General features: G+C 42.7%; 2 protein-coding genes across 5 annotated transcripts in view; one reads left to right on the top strand and one right to left on the bottom strand.

Annotated features, from left to right (window-relative positions):
- ANGEL1 (angel homolog 1) overlaps positions 1-23791 on the bottom strand; it is a 73798-nt gene that overhangs the window by 8652 nt on the left and 41355 nt on the right. For 2 of the 4 annotated variants that reach the window (XM_027844760.1, XM_027844761.1), the window contains exons 2-7: positions 15667-15725; positions 11376-11490; positions 2855-3442; positions 1720-1946; positions 1150-1219; positions 292-725 (exon numbers count right to left, since the gene is read on the bottom strand). In XM_027844760.1, the coding sequence (XP_027700561.1) occupies positions 292-725; positions 1150-1219; positions 1720-1946; positions 2855-3442; positions 11376-11478 (1422 nt within the window). In that variant the 5' untranslated portion in view covers positions 11479-11490; positions 15667-15725. Of the gene's footprint in view, positions 1-291; positions 726-1149; positions 1220-1719; positions 1947-2854; positions 3443-8619; positions 8725-11375; positions 11491-15666; positions 15726-23791 lie in introns of those variants that run through there. The other 2 variants (XM_027844762.1, XM_027844763.1) reach the window with 1 other exon arrangement.
- The window catches only part of LRRC74A (leucine rich repeat containing 74A), a 51794-nt gene continuing 45019 nt past the window's right edge, over positions 17017-23791 (top strand). Inside the window, exons 1-2 of the mRNA XM_027844764.1 lie at positions 17017-17068; positions 19677-19805. Of these exons, the coding sequence (XP_027700565.1) occupies positions 17017-17068; positions 19677-19805 (181 nt within the window). The remainder of the gene's footprint in view (positions 17069-19676; positions 19806-23791) is intronic.

Raw genomic sequence — 23791 nt, 5'->3', positions numbered from 1 at the left:
AATTTCTGGGGCCTGTCTCAGTCATCTCAGTCCAGTGTTTCAGCCCCAGGTGGTCAGGAAGTTCTTCCTCAAGCACAAAGGAAAATACCCTCATTTTAACCAAAGCAAGTTTCCTCATATTCTGCCCTTCAGGGGCAAACCTCTAGCAGCTTCCTTATAAAAACCTGTCACAACTTTGATGGCAGTGATGGAACCACCCCATAGGTAAGCTGCCTCTCTTCCCTACTGTCCTCTACCCCGAAGCCCTGCTCTTTTCCCTGCCCTGGCCCCCAAGGCCAATAAGCACTTTACCTTCCAAGCTGGCATGCCTTGGTACTGGAGCTGCCCACTCCTGATGAAGTTGTAGAGGGGTGAGTCAGGGACAGAGTTCAGGTCCCCGCACAAGATGATGGGGCAGTAACTCCCATCTGCCAACCTTGCCACTTTATCCACTTCAGCCAGGAGGATGGCCACCTGAGCCAGCTTGACATCACCCCTTCGGGGGTTGTATAGCACATGGGTGTTGGCCACACAAAGGGGACCCACGGTTATCTGCCCCAAGCTCTCTGGAATCAGCGGCTGTAGCAGCAGAATCAATCCCACATTATCCCGGTTAAGGAGTTCCAGGCCAGGCCGGAAATACTCCACAGGACTGACACAAAGCAGTTGGAACCGGGTATGTTTGTAGCAAACAGCACAGCCATCCGTCTTATACCCAGTCCTCCTCTTGTAGAAACAAGTAAAGCCTGTGAGGGAAACCACAACCAGTGAGAGGGGTCACAGATGTCAAAGGCCGGGGTCCTCTGGCTAATGATATTGGTGTAAATAAAGCATCACAGCACTTCCACTACTCACCTCTGGGGTTTGTAGCCCTTGCCAATTTCTTACTTCTGCAAGGCTTTCTCTATAGCTATATTCAGATGAATGAATTATAGGAAAGGGCAGGAAGGCAGATAGGTATGAGAATGGGTAGACAATGGGAAGCCCTCCTTCACTGGGAATGAAAGGCTCACCCACAGGAGGAGGGAGCTCACTCACTTTCAGGAGAGCAAAGGAATCCAGGCTGCACTAAGGTCGAGAGGAAATGAGGGAGTCCCTCCAGACAGAGGGAAGAGGGCAGAAGAGCTTCAGAGACATCTCCATCCAACAGCCCCCACAGGACTACATTACCCATCATCCGCAGAGTTGGCTCTAGTTGTCCCCAGTAGTGGTCTTCCTGAACCTCCTGGAGACAAAGAATCTGGGAAATTGACGAAGAGATCGATCACTCAGAGGACACAGGTACATGCAGAAAAGAAGGGGCCCCCACCTCCTGCTGGCGGACAGAGTGCTGGGGACACCTCCACGCTAGGATGTGGCACTGAGACCAATGTGGAAGATGCCAGGGGAGTAAGGGGGGGTGCACTGGAAAGCAACAAAATTCCCACAATCACTGACCATTTCCCCTAAATCTCTAGGAGTGAACCCCAGCCTAAAATAGAAGTCATCCAACACCCAAAGTCTGGATTTTCCTAGCCCCAAACTCTATCCTCACTCGTAACCATACAAAGACTTTGTAGGCGCTGGAATTTTCAAGAGGGTTTCTCTCAGGATTCTGCCTAACTAACTTCAGGGAGGGATCTGCCCTACAATGTGATCCCGACTGCCTTGTAGAGATAGAATAAATGCAGCTGTATCATGGTCATGGAAAAGTCCCAACGGGAGGAAGCCCAGTGCAGTAGGACACAATTCTCAACTCACGTCAGGGTCCCAGTGCTGGAATTCCTGAACAAGGTTGGAGAAACGATAATTCCAATTCAGAATGTCTGGATGGCAATGCAGGTAGAGCTCAGAGCTCTGTTGGACCAGGTCTTGAGCCAGGATATTATATGACATGACAGTAAACTGGAACTGAGGAGCTTCCCCTGAGTCCAGGCCCTGAGGATCTGGCTGGACAGAGAGATCCTCCCATTCTCGCCACAAGATTTCTACAGACAGGAGACAGACCCAAGGAAATTACGTGTCATTAGGCATTGAGGGAAGGAAGGACTCCTGCTTCCCCTCATGGCTTCCCACCTTGCCTCCCCAGTAATCCCTATTTCCAAGCTCATTCAGTTGTTCATGGCCTTATTTTTCTTCCCTTTTCCTGGGACCCCGATCCTCCACCTGGTAATCTAAAATTCATGCACAGAAATTTCCTGCTATTAAACTTGAGTTCCTTCAAGGTAGGTAATGTCATCTTCTTTGTATCCCCACGGCCTTGTATCACTCTGCCTTACACACAGTGGGCATCTAATAAATGTTGAACTGAATAACTACCTCTGGTCAACGTAAGGCATCTTTAGGAGGGTACTGCTCACAGACATCTATTTTCATTGGCATGGTACTTTCCAGAGAGGAGGCACTTAATAAATGCTCACTGATTTATTACTGATTGGACATATGTACACACTGATGAGGTCAAGCCAAGCTGATGTTAAAGGTCTTTCTCTTATGACCTCAGCCCCAGGCTTGGCTCATTCCCCTTTGTTTAAAATTGGCAGCTCAGCACTGAAGAAAAAGTAGGGTTGGACTCCATGACTCATCTATTCTCCTCAATTTTCTTGTGCAACATGGTCTAATGGAAAAAGCCCTGGATTGAAGAGACTCTGATTCTACTCCCAGCTTTTTCATTAACTAGCTGCAAGACCACTGGCAATTCACCTTCTCTACTTTATAAGATGAGAGGGATTCTAGAGTTCCCTTCCAGTTCTAACATTCCATGATTCTATAAATAACACATGTCAGAGTCCCTTGCCATCCTAAAATCTTTGTAGCTTGTGCTCTGTCCCACAGTAAGACTGCCTTCCAACCTGCTCCTTCCCTGCCTCCATCCTTCGGTTCAGCCATCACTCACCATGATAAGGTATTTCAACTGGAGGAGGCTGCAATTGACCAAGACCCTCAAAGGGCCAGACTGGCGCCTCTTCCTCTGGCACTGACTCTGGTGCTATGCTCCAAGCCACTACTGCAGGGTCCTCTCCCCACCTCTCTGTGGCGAGGGTACCCACTGGCAGGACAGCACAATCTGCAAACTGGGGTCCCGCCTGCATAGGGACAGCAGTCCACACTGTGCCATCCACACCCTCCAGCTGCTCCTCTCCCGGCATCCCAGCCAAGTCGGAGAAGGGCTCCTCCAGGGTCTCTGTGGCCCGCAAGTCACTCAGTTGAACGTTGGACCACTTGTCCTCTGAAGCAGCATCCCGCTGCTCTTCAGGGCTTGCCATCAAGAGAGCCAAGCTGCCTGAAGCCAGTCCCTTCTCTAGAGGAGGCCCCTCATTGACAGATGTGGGCAACCTGCTGGCCCCTTCCTCTCGCCACTGATGCAGCAAGCCTTCCCGTTCCTCCTGGTCTAGACCCCGAGGGGCCATAGCAAAGCCGCCCTCCACCTGGGGGGACGAGCTCTTTGCCAGGAGAGCATTCTTCCGACACGTGAAAAAAGCATCTGTTAAAAAAGTCAACACGTTAGGTTACAGGGTAGTCATCACTGCTCTACTACATTCTACTCCCCAAATGGACTCTAAACTCCTGAAGGCCAAGAATAATTTATAATATTTTACTTGCCAAAAATAAAACAATTGAAAAGAAACGCTGTGAAATTATAATGACCAAATCTGGCCCCAGTAAAGAGATATGAGAAGACACATACATCATCCGTCCATTGTTGCACAGTGTAGAATCATGGGTCCCCAATAAGGAAGCTAGAAAGCCTACTAAGGAAGAAGACAGGCCATTTGGCCAACCTAAAGCATCCTCTTTGTGCACTCTCTTAGCATCCAAAGATGACAAAATAGTACAGCAGCTTGCAAAGAGTTTCAGGGAAAACAAGTTTTAAATACAGGTTTAAAATAATACAATCAGCACTTATTTATCACTTGCTATGGAAGAGGTTCTTATCCTTCTTTCATGTCACGGCCCCTTTGGCAGATGAAGCCTATGGATCCCTTCTCAGAGTAATGATTTTAAATGAATAAAGTACACAGAAATTACAAAGAAAACTAATCGTACTGGAATAGTTATCAAAATATTGTTTTAAAAAAGTTCATAGACCCATGGGTATGGAACATTGCATACAATGTCAGACTTTTTGGGATATGTTTGTTTGTTTTTGGCTAGGCAATGGGGTTAAGTGACTTGCCCAGGGTCATACAGCTAGTAAGTGTCAAGTGTTTGAGGCTGGATTTGAACTCAGGTCCTCCTGATTCCAGGGCCAGTGCTCTACCCACTGCACCACCTGTCCCCTTTTTTGGATATGCCGGTTAGTTTTACAGGGTTTTATTTTCTTGCTTCCTATTTTTTATTCTTTATTATAAAGGGCTGGTTCACTAAGAAAACGTAGGAGGAGGGATACAGCATGTGGGAAACATAAATGATATAAAAACAAAAGCAGAATAGATTAATAAAAACGTATTTATAAAAACATTCTTAGTATTGCCTAGGGTTCATCATAAAGTCCTAAGCACAGATACTAACAGTCCATTTATCCAGAGACCAGGGAGGTTTCTGGACACTTCAACCTCTGAAATGTAGAGTATGGGAAAGTAGAAAGAACTCCAGAGGAGGAGTCCAGATTACAGGATCACAGATTTAGAGCCAGGAGGCTCCTTAGTGCTCATCTAGTCCAACCCTCTAATTTTTCAGATGAAGAAGATGAGGCCCTGCTAGAGGTTTAAGGTAAAACAGTAGAAAGTAACACAGCCTCACCAAGACCAAAGTCCTCTGACAGTGTTCTTTACCCTGGTACCATGATGGAGACCTGGGTTTCGGTCCTAATATGCTGCCACTTATCCATATGACCTTGGGAAGGTCAAGTCCCTTTTCTGGGCTTCATGTTTCTCTTTTGTATCATGTGGGGTTTGACCTAGATGATCTCTAAGGTTCTTTTCTGACTCTGAATTCTATGATTTTGTGTTTTGTATGACTTTGAATGTATAATTGGCATGTTGCTTGTCTTCTCCATGGGTAGGGCAGGGGCTGGAGAACGGGACAGAATTTGGAACTCAAAATTTTAAAAAAAGATGAATATTAAAATAAAGTATAATTATTTAAAACAAACAAATAAATTATAGGATTTCAATAAACACAATCCACGAGGAAAAGGCCTCTAAAAAGTCAGAACAGGTATCATGAAGCCTATTAACCAGAACTTACATGTTTTATTTCACAGAAAATGCCCTCAGGCCCTCATTGAGCACCTATTTACTATAATTACATACAAGTCTAACAAGCTTGGTTATCTTGTTTCTCAGCCTACAACAGATTAGAAGAGGTGACAGCTGACAGCCTGAGAAGAGGAATGAACAATAAAAGTAGACAAGAACTAAAATCACATAGTCTGGGACAAATTAGTCTAATGGGTCAGTTTATGATAGCATTACTGTATTTTAATCTGGTACAATAAAGTGATATTCATAATCATGACCTTGAATCAGCAAACAAGGGTATTACAATGTGTTCTATTTAAGAAAGCAGAAAAGCACAGTATACATTTTAGAAAGCTTTCCTTCCATGATGACCAAAATTTTAAACATCTTGGCACCTCATGGGGTAAGCCTATTGTCTGGAAAACTCACTTATGCGGAAACAGCTCCTTTCTTGATGACACCAATGCCCAGACAAATGAGACATTATGGTAGAGCAAATGCTCGATAAACATTGGTTTATTCATGAATTTACTATTGCACCAAAGTACCTTAGAATTGTTTCCTCCATAATTTGTAAAGGTGGGGCTCTATGGGTGTAGAATATTGCACATAAAGACAAGATTGATGTGTTTATTGGTTTTGTGGAACTGCTTTTGTTTCCTATTTTTTAAATCTTTTAAAAAAGGAATAGCTACCTGGGGAGTGGAGGGGGGAGGATATATTCAGTCGTGTAGGTGAAGAAAACTGTCATCAAAAATAAGATTTTTTTTTTAAAGTTAGGATGCTCTGGGTAGCTGGATGGCAAAATGGATAGAGCACTGGACTTAGAATCAGAAAGACTCACCTTCTAGCTGTGTGACCCTGGGCAAGTCAATACATCCTGTTTGCCTCAGTTCCTCATCTGGAGAAGGAAATGGCAAACCACTCCAGTATGGGGTCACAAAGAGTTAGACATGGCAGAACACCACCACAGAAGCTCCACAAAAACACTCAAGGGAGGGAAGGACAGTCTCAAACTGTACAAGGCTCTGAGATCTGACAAAGTGGAAACAGGCGGTGCAAAAGAAACCTGAGGGGATGAGGGAATGATCAAAAAACAAGCGCTCCACTTTCCACTATCAGTTTTTCTAAGTAATGCACCTAAGAATAATCAAATAGGGATCTCCCATCCTAGTCTGTAGGAGGCTGATAATAGCTAAAATGGTCACAACGATTCAGTCGGAACCTCTGAGTTCAATTTAACACAAGTGACTAACCGGCTGTGATGATACCGGGCAAACCCCTTTGCCTCCCTAGCCTGCTACAACCTGTGAATGGAGCAGATTAGCCCAGATAATCTCCAGAGTCCTTTGCAGTTGATAGTCTATGACCCCAAACGTTTCCATCCCCTGAGAATGAGGGCTAAGGGCCAGTGACAGACAAGGAAACTGTACAACTTATGGTATACAGTCAAACGGATGTGATTTCATCAGTGGAAATGACATTCAAGAAGATGCGTTACTATCTGTTTTGCTGCTGGACCTTAAGGACCATATGACCTTTCCTTCTGACTTGCAGCTAAAAACCTCTGCCCCAAGGGGCAGATAGAGTTGTCTCACCCATCACAATGTAAGCCCCTTAGGAGCAACCGGTGATTACTTTTCTCTATGAATCCCCGGTGCTTAGCATAAGGCTTTGCACATAATAAATGTTCAGTAAATGCCTTTTTACTAATTCATTCATACTACTAAACACCAAAATAAACACAAGGGTCTGAGTTGTGTTCAGGCTTATGGTTCTAGCTATATAATCACTAGGCTAGACAACTAGCTGTCTCCACCACAGTAATGAGAATGGTGAACAGGCTCCAAACTTGGTTCCTATTTCTCTCTTATTATGCCCTTCCCCTCTAAGAGAGGAAGATATTTCTAAGTCCTTAGCATAGTACCTAGCACATAGTAGGCCCTCAATAAACGCTTCTTTCTTTCTCTCCCTTCTAGTCTGGAAAAAAGAGGCAAGAAGACCTGCTAGGGAAGAAGGTAGGCAGCCTAGTCAGCTAGAGTTAAGGTCGACCTGAGGCCATATAAATAGACCCAATGTTTATTAATCACTTACTATGATGAAGGGGGTTAATTTTTTTGTATGTCATGAGTCCCTTTGGCAGGTGAAGCTTATGGACCCCTTCTCAGAATAATGCTTTTACATGAATAAAATATAGAAGATTACAAAAGAAATCAATTATATTGAGATAGTAATAAAAATGTTTTTTAAGTTCACAAGACACCCTGCAATACAATAACATACAATGGTGTCATCAAGGAAGGACCTGTTTCCACATAGGTGAATTTTCCAGAATACAGGCTTAAACCCCATTAGGTGCCCAAATTCTTAAAAAAATTTCAGTCATCATGAAAGGTAAATTTCCTAAGATAGAGGGTGCCCTGAAAAGTCTGCATGCAGTTTAAATCTATTAAAGCTCACTCTTAAAGTTTTGGAAAATTTTCCAAAATACAGGGTGCCACCAAAAATGTGCTCCCCGTTTAACTCTAGAAAAGCTCATATTTAAAGCTTAAAGCTTTGTAAAGTTTCCAAGATCCAGGGGTGCCCTCCAAAACTCTGCATGCAGTTTAAATCTATCAAGTTTAATTCTATAAAAGCTCACTCTTAAAGCTTAGGAAAATTTTCTGAGATAGAGGGTACCCCCAGAAGTCTGCTTCCAGTTTAAATCTATCCAATTTAAGTCTATAAAAGCTCACTCTTACAGCTTAAATTTAGCTTTGTAAAACTTCCAAGATCCAGGGGTGCCCCCCAAAACTCTGCATGCAATTTAAATCTATCCAGTTTAAGTCTATAAAAGCTCACTCTTAAAGCTTAAAGCTTTGGAAAATTTTTCTAAGACAAAAGATGCTTTCAAAGGTCTGCATGCAGTTTAAATCTATCAAAGCTCACTTTTAAAACTTAAAGCTTTATTAAAGCACTCAAGACTTTTGGTCTACCCTGCACACTGTGCTTTGCCTTCTTAAATAAAGCACATCTCAATATCCTTAGTAAATGTCTCGGAGTCAAACTGCCTGGGACGGGTTCGGTGTTATTTCCATCTGGTAATAAGAAGTGATGGTGCTAATCACAACCGCTCAGTCACTGACTGCTCGTTCTGACCTGCTTTTTTTCTTGGGGGGCGGGATGTTGGAGCCAGGCAGCTCCAACCCCGCAGTAATGGTCCGGAGCCGCCCCCACCACCCACACCAGGACACCTCTCCCAGGCCCCAGCCCCCGGTGCGCCCGGGGCGGACGCCCCCCGCCGCGACCCTGCAGAAGCAGCTGTTCCAGCTGCGGCGATCCCTCCTCCACAGGCCGGAGGAGACGAGGCTGCGGCCGCAACACTCCCGCCCCCGCGGACAACTCCCGGCGCGCCGGCGGGGTGGGGGCGGAGGCGGGCTTCCAGGACGGAGGGAAGGGGTGTGCATGGGCGGCGCCGCGGGCGTGGGGTCCCGGGTACCTGAGAGAACGCGGCACAGGCGCGCCGCGGGCAGCAGCAGGTAGCAAAGGCACGACCCGATCATCCCTGGCTGCGGGACTGGATTGCCCGCCCTTCCACCGGGCTTCCCCACAGCCGCCGCGCCCACGTGGTGCCGCCGCCGGCCACTCCCGCCGCTCCCCCTTCAACAACAACTTTATTGGGAGTGTGCACGCCCGGCGCGCGGAGACCACGTTTGCGCCCACGTTCCCAAAACAACCGGCGGCAACCAGCCCCACCCCCACCCCCTTTCCCTGCGCCCTCCGGGAGCACGCTCCCTTCCCTAAGATAGACCTGCCTCAGCCTCGCTGGGGCGCTGCGGTGCCCAATCAATCAACCGCCGACCCGCCGCTCCGCCCGCCCCTCCCAGTGCAGGCCCCGGCCCTCCCTTTTTGCCTCGTCAGCCTGGAGCCTCCACACTCGCCCCGCCCCCTCCCTGCCCCTGCCAGGGAACCTAGTGTAGCGCGCGTGTTTTACAGATAAGGAAACCGAGGCCCAGAGAGAGGACGGGGTTTGCCCTCGGACAAGTAACAGTAACTGACATTTACGTGGCACTTTGGAGTTCATGAAGTACTTTGCAAATATGTCATTTTTACCCTCAGAAAACCTTTGACAGTTGAGGAAACCAAGCCCAGAGAGAGGCGGGGATTTGTCCAAGGCCACAAGCCTAGTTAATTGACAGAATAATAACAATAGGAAGCACTCGTGTAGCACTTTAAGGTTCACAAAGTGCTTTGCAAATATCTCATTTTGTCCTCCCAACCCTGGGAGGCAGGTTCTGTTATTAATCCCCATTTTACAAAGGAGGAAAAACTGAAGCTAGGACAGCTGCTTATGGTCACACAGCTAGTAAATGTCTTAGGCTGAGATTTGAACTCGGGTCCTACTGACGCCAGGTCCAGTGTTCTATCCAATGCACCACCTAACAGAAATGAACTTTTCACTCGCTTCTTTTTCCTCCTCCCCAAAACCCCTAGATTTTCTCCCCCCCCCACATCTCCAACCTCCTTCCACCTGGATTAGGGTTGCAAGTGTGTGTCCTTCTAGGTCCTTGGGTGTGGCCTTTTGACTGAGTTCAGGTTTTGCAGGTCAGAACAAATCCTTTTATTAAGGGGATTTGTTCTGTGAAGTTTAGATTCAGTCAAAAGGATGCACTTGAGGACCTCGAGGGCCACACGTGGTCTTGAGGCCCTACCCCTGGAGGGTTAGGGTTAGAGTAAGAGGAATTTTGGGTTAGGGTCAGGGGAAAATGGAAAAGTCATTTGCAAAAGGATGAGAATGGGGCAACATACTAAATGTTATGGTGTAATAAAAAAGATTAATGAATTTGGAGCAAAAGGGTTCAGGATGAAATCCTGCTTTATTACCTGTGTGGCATTAAAAATTATTTGAATAAAGACATGTACTATGCTTATCCGATTTGTGAATTATATGGAGCTAGAAAGAACAGATTAGTTTGTATGGGAGAGTCAGGTTCCAAAATATCAAAGGCAGGTTAGAACCTTGAATTGAATTGTATAAGGTGAAATTTAACAGAGCTAAACTTAGAGCCTTACTCTATCAAGAAAAAATTGAGAGGTATGCCTTTTTATATGTTAAAAAAAAAAGGTCTCTGAGTTTTAGTGGATGAAAAGCTTAAATGAGAAAATAGTAATATACAGCAGCAAAATGAAAACTAATGTAACCTTAGGTCCCAATAAGAAAAGCATGATGTCCAAGAAGAGGGAGGTGATAATCTCACCATGTTTGCTTTTGATCAAACTACATCTGGAGTGTTTTATTCAGTTCTGGATAGCACATTTTAGAAAATATATTGAAATGCTAGAATATGTCCAAAAGAGAGCAATCGGGATGGTGAAAGGCCTGAAACACTTACTAACTGTGTGGCCCTAGACAAATCACTTAACTCTGTCTGCCTCTGTTTCCTAAACTGTAAAAAAATGGGGAGAGTAATAGCACCTACCTCCTAGGGTTTTATGAGGATCAAATGAGAATAATTGCAATGGCACATTGTAAATAATTGCCTGGCACATAATAGACATTTAATAAATGCTCCTTTCCTCCCTCTCACCCCCCAAGTTCCTTGAAATATGAAGACTAATTGAAAGAACAGGGCATATTTACCCTGGAAAAGAAGAGACCTACAAGGAATAAGATAGTTATCTTCAAGCATGTGGAAGACTGCCATGGGAAAGAGATTAGACTTGCTCTGTTTGGCCCCAAAGCATAGAGCTGAGAGCACTGGGTGGAAGCTGTAGAGAGGCCTATTTCAACTAAATATAAAGTTTTTTTTTAAAGTTTGAGCTGTCTAAAACTGGAATGGGCTGCCCTGGAAGAGTCTTAAAGGTCTTCCATCCTAGGCTGGCTGACCCCTTTGGTGGGCATGTTATGGAGATCATTTTGTTCAGGTATAGGTGAGATTATGTGGCTTCTGACATTCTGTAATTCTGTCCTTAAGTCATTTTCCTTGTTTGAACTTCAGTTTCCTCATTGATAAAATGATGGGTAAGACTAAGTGACCACAAAAGCCCTTTCTGGTTCTAAACTCTATAATCCCATAAATGAGAGGCTCTCAGCATTAACAGAAAGCTATTTAAGTTCAATGTGTATGCTGTTCTGACACCTTATTTTTCAGTTTCTCTTCAATCCCATCTTACACATATTCTTTTCTCTTCCCTCCCTTCTCCCACCTCATGATTTGAAGCCAGAAAGTTCTGTTATGTTCCCTATTTCTGTACCCAGTGTCCGGGCTGTGCAGTCTCCAATTTGTGTCTGGAGTCTCTGTTGTTCAGGAAAGCCCTCTGGGGAGTCTCCAGACCCAGGACCGGCTGGGTACATCATGACACAGAAAAGCTAGAAAAAGAAACAGAGAGATAGATAATAACAATGGTGATAATAATAATAATAATAACAATAACAATAACAACATTTCTGTAATACTCTTTTTGAGACTGGGTATTTCTCTCTTTCTTACCCAGTATATAAGTACAGTAACCATTCATAGGCGGCAATGCTAGTTGACAAATTAGCCAAATTTGATCTGTTCTAGCAAAGTTTGCCCCTCCTAATACAGCCTGGTGGCCCCTTGCTCTCAGGGGTTTGACATACTTTTGCCATTCTTAATGCAGACACCTAGTGGGCTTTAGCTCAAGACAGCTCAGAGCTGTTCAAACAATCCACCAAGCCTCAACCTCCCCAGTAGTAGGAATTATGCCACATTTAGTTACCAGTTTCTGCATAAAAAAACAAAAACAAAAACAAAAACACACATTATGTACATTATATAGTTGTCTGTTTTTGTGCCTGAAACTAGTGTAAATCTTAGGGTAACAAGTGTCTTTTATGCCCTTTCAACAAGAGGCTGCAGGTGCCATCTGAAGCGCTAAGAGGCTTGTTGGGTGAAAATAGTCAATAATAGTCACTTTTTAAATATAGGCTTGATTTTGTCTCATCAATTTGTTTTGCTACAAAATCATCAACACATTATATCCAAGCCCTCCACAGGATCACAAGAAAACACATTGCTCATGTGTAACTACTTCCTATTATGCACTTTTACCTGATACACATTTTTTTCTGGAATTAATTGAACAGTTTAGGCAGACTGTGTTCAGAGAAAGGCTTCAACGGAGGGCCATCTTAGACAGAAGCTTAATTTGGAGAGAATCTCTCACTTTCCTCTGTCCTAGCTCCCAGAGGTTCAAGTTCTAAAACTGGTCTTAACTTTAGAATATTTATCTGGATCCTAGCCAGAAAGCCTCTTCTTCTTCTTCTTCATGTTTGGACATAAAGAGGTGAGATTCAGAGGAGAAAGGGAGAGGAAAAACAAGGGTGTTTTCATCACAATTTTGTGTGTTTGGGATTCTTTGGGATTTAGAGAAGGTTCAACTTTATACCTTCCCAACTTGTGTGTCACCCCCCCCTTTTCAAATTATTTCATTTTAAATTTTGGGAATTTCCTGCCCTTAACCCTACAAATGGCCGTTTTTACTGTAGTATTTGTGTTGGTTAATTCTGAAGAGGAGTTATGAGAAAAGGAACATGGAGAGAGAGGGAACATGGTCTTGCTGAGTGTTCTGGGTCTTGCTCCTCACATTAGATAAGTAGCATGATACAGTTGGACAAAAAACAAATCCTAACTTTAGGAGGAAAGAGGACCTGGGTTCAAACTCTAGCTTCCCCAAGAATGATGACAGCTAGATAGTACAGTAGAGAGCACAGGGCCTACAATCAGGAAGACCTCAGTTCAAATCCAGCCACTACTAGCTGTGTGACTGTGATCAAGTCACTTAACTTCTGTTTGTCTCACTTTCCTAATCTAGAAGATGAAGATAATAATAACACCTACTTCTCAGAGTTGATGAAGTGATAGTTGAAATGCTCTTTGCAAACCTTAAAGCATTATGGAAATGCTAGTTATTATTATTTTTATTGTGACTTTGGGCAAGTCACTTATTCCTCTTGGGTTTCAGTTTCCTCATCTGTAAAAGGAGGTGGGGTTAAAAGGTTCTTTTGAGTTCATAATCTAGGATCCTATAAACACCCACCAGGTACTGATTTGTCATCTGCTTTAGCCTCTATTTATTTCCTTTTCCACATCTGTAAAACAATGGCCAATAAGAATTAGCCCTTTCCTTATTTTCTTTCCAGAGGTACTGAAACGATGAAAGAAAAAATTCAGTAGTGTGTTTTGGGATCTTTGAATAACCAAAAAATGTGTACACAGAATACCGTTATTCCAATCATTTCAGTTCCCTCTGTGAGGCACTGGTCAAAATGCTAGAAATCTCAAGACCCTGAGACAGCACTCTGGAAATGAATCAGGTAATCTAGCCAAATTTTTCCCTCTCTACTGATACGCTTTCTTGGTAGAGTGAACATTTATATACTCCACTGCCACCTAATGGGAAGAATAGATAGGGCCACCTTCATGAGACAGTATTTGAGAGACCATTTTTTCTTTCTTTCTTTTTTAGTGGTGATTTTCTTATTTTATCATTATTTTGGAGAGGGAATTGAGATTAAATGATTTGCTAGTGCATGTCAATTACAGCTAGTACATGTCAAGTGTCTGAAGTCAAATTTGAACTCAGGTCCTCTTGACTCTAGAAGCAGTGGTCTATCCACTGCACCACCTAGCTGCCCTATTTCACTTCCCCCAGAATTCATTGTTCATGGTTCACTTATGGTGGTTCACATCTGGTATTCATGGGACTTTTCAAATTTCATTGCCCTTTTCCTTTTCCAACTATATCCTCTATCTAACTCTCTCTCTCTCTCTCTCTGACTATATATGTAACTATATATATGACTTTTAAAACTGGCAAGGAGCAGTGAAGTCACTTTGTTCAACCCTTTCATTTTATAGAGAGTTTAACACCCCTGTATTGAAATGTTTTAACATACCCTTTGCCTACTATTGGCATACATCTTTCTTCCACTTGACCCCTTTCCTCTGGTTTGAATATGATGCATATTCTCCAGTCTCGAATCTGGCATTATTTGATTAGCTGATAGAAGTTGTGTTTAGACATCTCTGCCAGAGTCATTTTACACTTGATGCAAGTGTCATAAAGAATGTAGGGCAAGTGAAATGAAGGAGTATCCTCAGATGAAAAGGGAGTGAGAGGGTCAGGGTCATGGTAGGATATCGCTGGCAGTGCTGTATGGTGGTAGGGAGCAGAGTGAAGGAATTTACCCCAGCCTATTTTAATTAGTTAGGATTTTTTGTTTAGTTTTTCCCCTTAATTAGGTTATAAACTCTGTTGTTTCTGTAAGGTGGAAGGACAAGTATTGTCAGCATTTAAATTTGGCACCCTCTAAGTTGTGAGCCCTAAGGTAAATCCCTAGTCACTCTGCCCTAGGTAGGGCTCAGATCTTTACAGATTCCAAATACAGTTGGCCAACTGGGAGGTGGTCCACATGACCAACTGCCCCACTGTAAACAGGATAGCATATACAGTGACATCCCCATCTTCCAAGTGGGGAAAAACCCAGTTATTCCTCCATATCATGTTTACAAAACAGTAAGAAATTCTCCAGTGAGGTACCCTGTGTGAACTACCTCATATCAATCCAAGAGTAATCAATAATAAAGTTAGATGATAAGTAACAATCATCAGCATTATGATGATTTAAATATAATTTTGAGGATACTATATAGATGACAGGTTAAATGAGTTACTCCCAATAATTTGTAAAATATATTACCCAGGTTCTAGGTCATTTCCCCAAAACATAGCGAGGAAATGTCAATGCTGAGATTTTAACCTACAAATCTTGATTTCAAGCCTACTTTCTACTAGGCCATACTGTTTCCCACGTTCACAAGCACCTTATTTATAACTCCATTGGCCTGGAAGTAGGTCAGGGAAGCTAAAGCTAGTGGTATTCCTAGAGCAAAAATCCTCTTTGAAGTGACTCCAGTCTCAAATAACTATGTTGGTTTTAAATTATTAGTCTAGGAACCAAAGTGGAAGTGACTGCTTGCCTCACTTGGTCAAGGGAAAAATATCAGCATGCCAAAATAATTGCCTATAACATTTTTTTCCTTCAAGGAGATGTTTCCAACTCCAATTGCTTTGTAGAAGTAACCCATTGTCTAATATGGACTTATTTAAGGCCCCATTAAATACCTCCTCACCCTCATTAGTGAAGAAATGGACCCTTTCAGCAGCTGGAGATGGTACATGTCCTCCTCACCTCTGACAGCACCTCTTACCTGTCAGTCTTAAACTCTTATCTCTTTTAATGATGATCTAGCGTTCTTCTGAGAAGTCATTGAAACCAGGGCCAAGAGATTACATTTCAGGAATTATTCCATTTAATTAACATTTTTCAAGGGAATTGTCTGATTCTTTCTCTATTGCACCTGTCTTCTTTCTGGCTTAGTATCTTTGTTCTCCATGTCTTTTGTTCCTATATCACTATATTATTTAATGGAAGCCATGTGGCTGTGCATGGTGGAATACCATGACTCTCCTGATAATTAAAACAGCAGGTAACTCAAAAGTCAATGGCAGAACTTACGTGATGGGCCTAAGTAGCTAAGGCCTTTGGTCTTTGGTGCTAAACTTGACTCGTAGGACCTACACAGAAGGACATAAGAGATATCCAGGAAACATATGATCAGAAATGAGGGTGGACCAAACACATACAGTGAGAATGCATAGCCCAAAGCTTGCAGTGGCGCCCACAAAATGTTGAGTCCTGGAAGAAAGCCATAAATACTCTATGGAAGGTTTGTTGGAGTTCACGGACAAACGTCTTATAAGATAAGATTGCAGTCTGCACTGTTGGAATAACCACATGGAAAAGATCACAGATCTATGGAAATTGAGTCATTTGAAATCAACCACCAAATTACTGACCTGACCTGTTGAAGTGCTCGAAGAACTTGTCAAGAAGTAAAAATAAAAACAAAGAACAAAAATGTCTCTGGATTCACCAACCAGTAAAATCTAACTGAACTTCAACTCCAAGAATGAAATACAGCCTAGGATGGGGATGAACTCTGGGCAACTTCAATTTAAGTTGGCAAGAAGCAGCTCTTGCTTGGATAATGCTTTGACTGCTGTCGGCTGTGTTGATAGAATATATATATTTGTCTGATACAGATCTTCTGCTCCAAGCCTCAGGAAGCTTTCCCAAATTCAAAAATAAAAAAACAAAACAAAAACAAAAAACAAAAAACCTGTACAGGAGGAAACTGAACTCAACCTCCGCTGAAATATTTTGTACTTGAAGTACAGCCACCATCTCTAGAGTAGAACATGATGGCAGCTCTTGACAGTCACCTGATTAAGAGGCTCTGGTTCAGTCCTAATTCAGAGCGAAATATACCACCTGTGAGTGACCCACCCACACCACCCGGGTACTCCCAGCCAAGCCTTGGCTTGATCCCGATGAACATAGGAGAAAAGATGACTGCCTCAGCCGACGGGAGGTTGCGAGGCCTGCTGTTGCCAGGTTCACCCTCCTAGATCACAATGACTAGGTGAGGTCATGGAATGTTGGAGATGAAATGAAAAGTGGAGGGAGGGAGGGGTGGGGGTAAGAGGCATGGGAGGGTCCCATTTAAACAGAGCCCTAGGAAAACTTCTCAGGGGTAAAGCAAGTTTCCTTGCCCTGATGACCAGGGGAAGCCAGGTTTATCCTAACTGATAGAACTGAGATAATATTCACGCTTGTCAGGTCACCTCAGGAATCAGCTCTTTCTGGGGCCTGCTATGATAGAAAGATTACAACAGGCCAGCAGGATTTGTTCATGGGAAGTTGAACAAAATTTGAAACAAAAGTGAATGTACCAGTGTGTTTCTGGGGGAAAGACAAGCAAGGTGGTGAGCAGCTAGCAGCAACCCTGGGAAGGGCATTGACAGCATGGACTATGATGATGATGATGATGATGATGATATACCTGAACGTGAGCAAGGTGAAAAAAATCATAACACTTATCACCACTTAGTTCTCTTTGGCTTTGCCTCAGCTGAAAATGCAGTGGTTGATTACACGTGCCCTGGAGACTAGCTTCTCTTCTCTTCTTGTTTGATCGTGCTCTAGAACAGGATTTGTAGCACATCGATTGGGAAGTTGGAGGGTAGGTCAAGAACTGGCCAACAGGGAGTTAGAATTGTAGATTTTTAGAGTTGAACAGGATATTAGACACAATCCATTTTCCATATATATCTGTATATGTGTATATATGTATTTGTATGTATATCTATATATGTGTGTGTGTATATATATGTATATACACATACATATGCATTTTTAAAATTTTTTTTTAATTCAATGACGATCTAAGGCCCAGAAAAGGTAAACTCACTTGCCTAATGATTCACAGAGAATTAGTGGCCAAACTCAGATCCACAGTCCCCCAAGCCAGTTTTCTTTATATTATACTGTACTATCATGTCTCATAGACTGGTGGGAGACTCCAAGAATCTATAACTTTCATGCAAGGAATAAGAGAGCTCCCTGACTTCATTTCAAATCAGAGCTGTGGGATTGCAAGGAGCCTTGCTTCTCCAGAGCCTACTGATCTCCTAGCCTACTGTAGGTGTATCTCCACATATAGGCTAGGATCAGGGTGTCATACATTACAAGATAGAAAAAAGACCTTAAAGGTGGTGTTATACAGGCTCTTCATTTTATAGATAAGGAACCTGAGGCTTAAATGATTTGCCAAGATCATACAGTTTAAGAGCAGAGGCAGGATTTGAACCCACATCCTTTGACTCCAAATAACAATGTCATGCTTCTGAAGTGCCAACAGTGTGACTTCCATATACCATCCAGTCCTTCCTTCTGATGCTAGCTGCTAAGAATTCAGCATTTGACTTCGACATTACAGAAAAAAATTCCATAGTTAAACAGGTTCAAGAATAACAAATTATTACTCAAACGACATAAGAGAGCATAGAATATAAGGAAAATCCCATTACTTTCATGTATTCTTCATCCAGAAAAGGGGAACAGTAAAAGAAGCATATAACCATGATATTTTAACATTTAATTTCAAGTGAAAGGAGATTTTTCTCCATCTTCTCATTCCCCCTAATAATATTAGCTAAAGACTGGAAAGGAAAGGAGTTAATATTATTTAGTTAGGTAGTTTGGCAACATAATGGCTAGACTGCTGAGCTTAGAGTCAAGAAGACCTGAGTTCAAATTCTTCCTCAAACCCTTATTAGCTATGTGACTCTGGGCAAGTCACTTAATCATTATAAAATGAGGATGGTAATAGCAACTACCTCACAAGTTTATTATGAGGATCAAATGATCTAACATGTGCTTTATAAACCTTTAAGTGCTTTAGCCAAATTAAACTTCTCATTCCTCTCCAATTGCATTTGTCATTCAAACCAGCTTTTCAGTCCATGTCTGACACTAGAGAGGGCTAAATATTGCAATAAACATGGGGAGCTCCTTCCATAGATATTGATCTGTAGCTTATAGTTTTAAGGAGTTCACTGGGACAGTGAGAAGTTACATGACTTGCTTATAGTTACACAGCTAATGTATGTTGAAGGTAGGACTTGAACCCAGGTCTTCCTAACTCCAAAGCAAGGACTATATATATCCACTGCACCCTGTTGCCTTTCCTTTTTCTTTGTACAAAAGAAAAACTGTAGGTTAAGCAAATCACCAAGCTAGTATCATGGAATGGAAGGAAGGAAACAATTGGTCAAGTCATGTGTAGGCACAGTCAAAAGCAGAGCAGGACTATTAGGAGATTTTCCAGTGTTCCTAGATGAGCAGTAACCAGGGAACACAGGGAAGAAGCATCAGGTCTTCCCAGACAAGTTTAGTATAGACCAAAGGCTAGTTTTGCATTTAATATTTATTGAATCAAATTGAATAAACTACTGGCAGATAAATGGGGATGAGGGACACTGGTGGGGAGAGGAGAAATACTTGGACAGGAACTGTCATTGAATCAAAGTGTTAGAGATCAAAGGTACCTTAGAGATATTCTAGTCCAACCCCTTTGTTTACAGATAACCGAGAAGAGGTCAAAAAACCCTCTCCCTTAGTGACAGTCGGGTTACTTTATCATCAAGGTAAATGAAAACCCAGAGTCAAGAAAGAGGGTGAGGCATGCAACTAGGAAATAAGATATACAGGAAATGAGGTATAGAAGTCTATCCTGCCCTACAGGAAAATGGAAGGGGAAGGGGATAATAGAAGGGAAGACAGATTAGGAGAAGGGATATTCAGAATGCATGCCATCTTGGGGTGGGGGAAGGGATGAGATGGGGAGAAAATTTGGAACTCACAATCTTGTGAAAGTGAATGTTGAAAACTAAAATAAATTAATAAACAAGAATATATATATATATGTATAAAAGAAAGAGGGTGAGGGGAGGATGGGAATCCTGGGTGACTAGACATAATGATCCAGATTTATTTCCAAGAAGGAATCCTTGAAAAAGAAGTGAAGTTGGATGATTTCCAGTTGGGCTGTAGAAAAGTACAAGTTAAGTATACAGAGTGAGCAAGATGGGCTTTCCCCCCCCCCCTTTTTTTTTCCTTTCTAGATGAGGGTGACCAGCAGGCTGAGGAAAGTGATTCTGATGAAGATATCATCTGTGTAGTAGAACCTTCTGCTGTCATTGAAAAAGATAAAGCCCAGCCTGAGAGCTATGAAACAGACCTGGAGATCGAAGGTGAACATGCACATGTTTGGGTCAGACCAAAAAGCATTTGCGTTGTAACAGACCTCTCTCCATTATTTTATTTACAGGGGTGAGGGGTGGAGTGGGAAGGGGATATGATTGCTTCCTCAGTGTTAAAAGATGCCAGTGTGTCTTCATTGGTAGGGTGGGTCCTGTAGTCTCTGCTACAGAAATCACTTAATAATAATAATAACAATGGCTAACATTTACATAGCGCTTACTATCTGCCAGGTGCTGTGCTAAACACTTTACAATTATTATCTTAGTTGATCCTCACAATACCCCACGAAGTAGATGCTATTGTGGTCCCCATTTTACAGATGAGGAAACTGAGGCTAAGAAGTTAAGTGACTTGCCCAGGGTCACATAGCTAGTAAGTGTCTGAGGCTGGATTTGAACTCAGGTCTTCCTGACTCCAGGCCCAGTGCTTCAACCATTGAGTCACATAGCTGCTCTCTTCAACAAACACAGGCCATGTACTGGGGGAGACACAAAAATGAACAGGGCCTTGGCCACAAGGAGCTGACAATTTAATCTGTCTCTTTGATGTCCCAATGTCTGTTCCAATTGTCTGTCCCAACAGACCCATTGATAGCAAACTGCAGCTGCTGCTGGTTTGGGGCTGCCATGTAGTTCATCAAATGCTATCCTATGTGTTATCTTCCACTATTAGAATATAAGCTCCTTGTGGGTAGGGCTATATTTATTTTTGCTTGCATTTATATCCCCAATATTAGCACAGTGCCTGGCTCATAGTAAGCTTCTCTTATCAACATACTTCTATCTCAATTATCAAAAATAAGTTTATACAGCTGCAGAATAGATGGCTTGAAAAGTTTCACATGACAACCTAGTGTCAATCAATCATTCATTCAACCAGCATTTGGTAAATACCTGTCTGGTTCAGGCACAGTGACAGGCCACCTTCCACTCACCTGATAACTAAGACCTGGATGGCCAAACATCTTTATTTTCCCATGACAGATCTCAGGAAAGTCTGGAAGGGTCTTCAGGGTTTGTCTGTTTGTTTAAAGAGCCCTGAAGCTTTTCCCCACTAAGTCTATATTTTTACACCATTAATAGGTGGTGCCCTGACCATCAGCTTTTCTCTTGATAAATACTAAACTGAAAAGTGTGAGACATGAAGGTGTCTCCTATAGCTTAGCATGATCCAGGTCCATTAAATATGTATTGGCTCAGTGATGAAGGTTGAGGTAGGGTGGAAACCCACCGCCACTGGAAAGCCTTGCTTGTTGGCTTGACTTTGGGGGAATTTGCCTAGCTATGTCTCTTAACATTATCTAATACAACTGACCAGCTGTCCTTCTCCAACAAAGTCACAGTACCCCAATGGACCAATCAGACATTTTCTCAGAGGCCTAAGAAACCTGCAATTTTTAAATTTATCCATCTATTTAGTTTACATTTTGGGGGATAAGTGAGGAAGGAAGGGAAGATTAAGGACAATGTTGGGAAAGTTAGCATCAAAATATAGTTAAGTTGAATCAACAAGCATTTATTAAACACCTACTATGTGCCAGGCATTGTGCTAAGGACTGGGAATTCTCTTTTGGAAACTCCGCTTAGTCTCCTGGGATCATGTGAATTTTTCCATCCAGTTTTGTGGAAGTTGTCTACCTATACCCAAGAGTTTAGGGTGTCTGAGAGCTTTAAGAGCTCTATATGTGTGAGTCTGCATCAAGAAAGGGGCAGAGTAAGGGATAAACCAGGAAGAGAAAACAGGAGGCTCCAAAGAAATCTGGTCCAATTCTGAATTGGCCTTGTTCCAAAGAGCTACAGGAGGCCAGGTCAGGTCTTGGGCCTTTGGGGGAATTTGGATACTAGTTAGATTCTGGATACCACAATGATTTCCTGAATAAATCTGAATGCACAGGGAGATGCTTGATGCAAACTAGATCCCCAAGAGTGTTCTAGATATGGAGCCAGTCTAGGTACAAAGTGGACTTTCAGAGGCACAAACACAGACACACACACACATACACACACACACACACACACACACACACACATACACACACCTCTTGGCCCAAAGAACCCTGGGTTTGACCTCGGTAGGAGTTCAGACTGGAGCTGGGCCAAAGATCCAAAGCAGCATGGGTTAAAAAGGGCCATGCATAGTGAGTGCTCATCAGCTATTGACTGGCTTCATAGTCTAACTAGTTAATGATACAAACCACTTGCAAAGTATTTGGGGTAGGGGTGGAAAACAAAGGGGAGGGGTAAGGAGATACTGGAGTGGCCAACAAGCCCCTCCTCTACACAGAGCTGGATGGAGTTCAGTGTGATGAGTTGAAATTCTGGTCCTCATTGCCAAAATTTCAGAAAGGACCCACTTTACCTTTTTTTCCAACACTTTCCCCCTGTACCTAACAAAAAAATCAATTAATCAAAAAGCATTTATTAAACACCTACTTCCTATGTGACATGCTTTGCTATACAACAGACATATAAAGACAAAAGACAAATAGGATCCTCCCTTGAGGAGCTTGCATTCTAATGGAATACATTAATACTGGTTATAAACAAAACAATTAAGCGTATGGATTCTCCTCAAAATCTGAAAGAGAAAGCATTAGCAAGGGCCTGACTTTGTGGGCTAATGTCTCAAACCTCATAATTAAAGGCCTTGACCTGCCAAGTAGAACAAGTAGGGTAATAGGTTTAGAGATAGAAAGGACCTTAGAGGTCATCTTATCCAACCTCTTCATTTTACTGATGAGAAAAATGAAAGCCACAGAGGTTAAGAGGCTTGTCCATGGTCCCCCAATTAGTAAATGACAGTTATTTCAAACCCAGGACCTCGGACTCCAGACCCAGCATTCTTTCTACTGTACCATGCTGTCTCTTCATAGGTTTACTCCAGGAAACATTTCCCATGTTCCCAGGAGTATACTTTCATTAAATATAGAGATTTTACCAGAAGGCAGCAAATAGTGCTATAGAGCAGGTTTGAGGGGCCCACTGGCTGAGTTACATGAAGGATTGTTGTTGTTTGTCCTTCGTTTTCAAATAGGACTAATGACTTTAGAAGGGTGATATCTTGACTTGCAAGTGGATTGGATTTTAGTGAGGCAGGGCTGTGCAAATTCACTTTCTCCTCCAGAGTCATTCGGAATCCGGTGGCAAGTTATAGGTCAGGATGACTGGTGATGGCCCCCATGTAGAGGAACCAAGCAATCCCCCTAGACACCAAGTTTTGGTGCTCCACAACCACACTTACATTCACTCTCCTTTGCTGCTATTTGAGCATTGACTTGAGGATGCAACCAATGAGAGGGAAAGCAGTTTACTCTGCCAGTTTATTTTTTTAAAGGCCCTGAAATTGATACAATCAACCCATTAATCTCCCCACATAAGCCCAAACCTCTACCTCTTCCATATAGGCATAGAAACCTGGGGTTGCATACTGTTCTTCATTTTCATGCTCCTAGTTTTACCTGGATACAAATGCTGAGAGGTGGGAAGGATACATCATGTGGATTGTATGAGGTTCTCCAAGGGAATGGACCTGCTGAGCTGAAAGTTGCCTTGAAATGAAGCCATAGAGAAGAGAACTATGACTAATCCTGGACTCCAAACTCATCAGGTTGCCAGGGTTCTAACAAGAATGGAATTTGAACCAAGGACAAACCAGGAGACAGATGCAACCACATGGAATATAACCTCTGAGGCCTGTGTCTGAGGCTTAGGAAATTCAGACAATGGTTGGTGACAGAAACACAGCCTACAGCTGCTCTGTCTTATCTGTATCCCTGCAGTCATGTCAGTGGCTACAAGCCCCCTCTAAAGCAAGGGTTCTTGATTTTTTTGTCATGGACCCATTTGGCAGCCTGGTGAAGCCTTTTCAGAATATTGTTTGTAACACATAACATCAAATACATAGAATTAGAAAGGAAGTCAATTATATTGGAATACAGGTGTCAAAATATTCTAAAAAAAAAAAAAAAAAACCAAGA

Source organism: Vombatus ursinus, unplaced genomic scaffold (assembly GCF_900497805.2).
Source record: "Vombatus ursinus unplaced genomic scaffold, bare-nosed wombat genome assembly UNPS02014945.1, whole genome shotgun sequence".
NCBI lineage: Eukaryota > Metazoa > Chordata > Mammalia > Diprotodontia > Vombatidae > Vombatus > Vombatus ursinus.
This window is presented reverse-complemented; position numbering and strand designations above follow the sequence as displayed.